The sequence below is a fragment of the Aplysia californica genome, unplaced genomic scaffold, assembly GCF_000002075.1.
Source record: "Aplysia californica isolate F4 #8 unplaced genomic scaffold, AplCal3.0 scaffold01276, whole genome shotgun sequence".
NCBI classification, from domain to species: Eukaryota; Metazoa; Mollusca; class Gastropoda; order Aplysiida; family Aplysiidae; genus Aplysia; species Aplysia californica.
Genome location: NW_004798546.1, coordinates 87,505 through 88,682, shown reverse-complemented (window position 1 = coordinate 88,682; position 1,178 = coordinate 87,505). Strand labels below are relative to the sequence as shown.

Sequence of the window (1,178 nt, the reverse complement as noted above, 5' to 3'; positions counted from 1 at the left end):
CCCCCCGTGCAAGGATACACTCAGAGACACTGTATGTCAAATATTTGGACCTTTTGAGACTGCCCCACCCCCTCCCCCTTCCACTCCTCAACTTTGTTCATTCCAAGCCGCTCCATGAAAGATCAACACAATAGTGTAAGCCTCAGTTTGAAATGTCTTTCTTTTCCTTTTGCTATACAGTACCAATTTTCCCACAATAAAGGAAGAAACAGACCCAAGCTTCAAATCTGTACTAACAACCAAAAGATGAGTTCAAAACTCCTCGCCCTCCTCTTCTTTCTCCTCCTACCCCTCCCCTTCTCATATTTCTCTTCATCTGTCCCTCCTTTCTCTTTTCCTTTCGTCTCCTCCTCCCCCTCCCCCGTTGCATACAGGAGATTCGAGTCGATTCCCGAGTTGGAGAATTTTTATCGAGTATCTCGGTCTTTCTTCTCTGGTATGTTGTATCCCTCACAGACAGGGTTGACCCTGACAGGAAAGGTCGAATCCCGCTTCCTAAATGGTCTACTTTGTGTCGATGGGGGCATAAAATAGCCAATGCCATTTACCTCCACCACCCTCCATCCCACCCCAACCCCAAATTCAGAGTAAAAAAGAGCTGTCGTAACCAGTAACAACAAGCTGAAGGAACCCACAAGACTCGCGTCCACACGCAGCAGATAGGTCAAAGTTTACCTTGAGGGGTGGCATGGCGGCTGGCCTCTTCTGCGTGACGTAGAAGTACTGAGGCACGTGCACGCCGTAGGGAGTGTCCCTGGCTGAGAAGAGCACCCCATCCTGCTCACGCGCGCTGGTGCAGCGGTTCGACATGAGGGTCATTGCTCGCTGGAACACCTCTTCTCTTGACCCCCGAGAACCAGCTCTGTGGGGAGTAAGAGGAGAGAGGGGGCGTATAAGTTTTGCGGGGGTTTGTGTGAGTGCTTTTGTGCATGTATTTGTGTCGAGTGTGTTTGTGTATGTGTGTGTGTGTGTGTGTGTGTGTGTGTGTGTGTGTGTGTGTGTGTGTGTGTGTCTGTGTGTGTGCGTATGTGCGTGTGCTACGGTTCGACAGGTGGGCTGTCGCTCACTGGAACACTAGTCTTCTTCTCTTGACCAACGAGAACCAGCTCCGGGGCTGGAGTAAGGGCGGTGGTATTTTTTAAATTTTATTTCTCACATTTTTGTGAGTGTGTGAGTGC

The 1,178-nt window shown here is 49.9% G+C and overlaps 1 protein-coding gene across 1 annotated transcript in view; it reads right to left on the bottom strand.

The window, feature by feature from the left end:
• Positions 1-1,178, bottom strand: part of LOC101858826 — a 29,951-nt gene that overhangs the window by 2,196 nt on the left and 26,577 nt on the right. Inside the window, exon 3 of the mRNA XM_005112452.3 lies at positions 676-862. Coding sequence (XP_005112509.1) covers positions 676-862 — 187 coding nt within the window. The remainder of the gene's footprint in view (positions 1-675; positions 863-1,178) is intronic.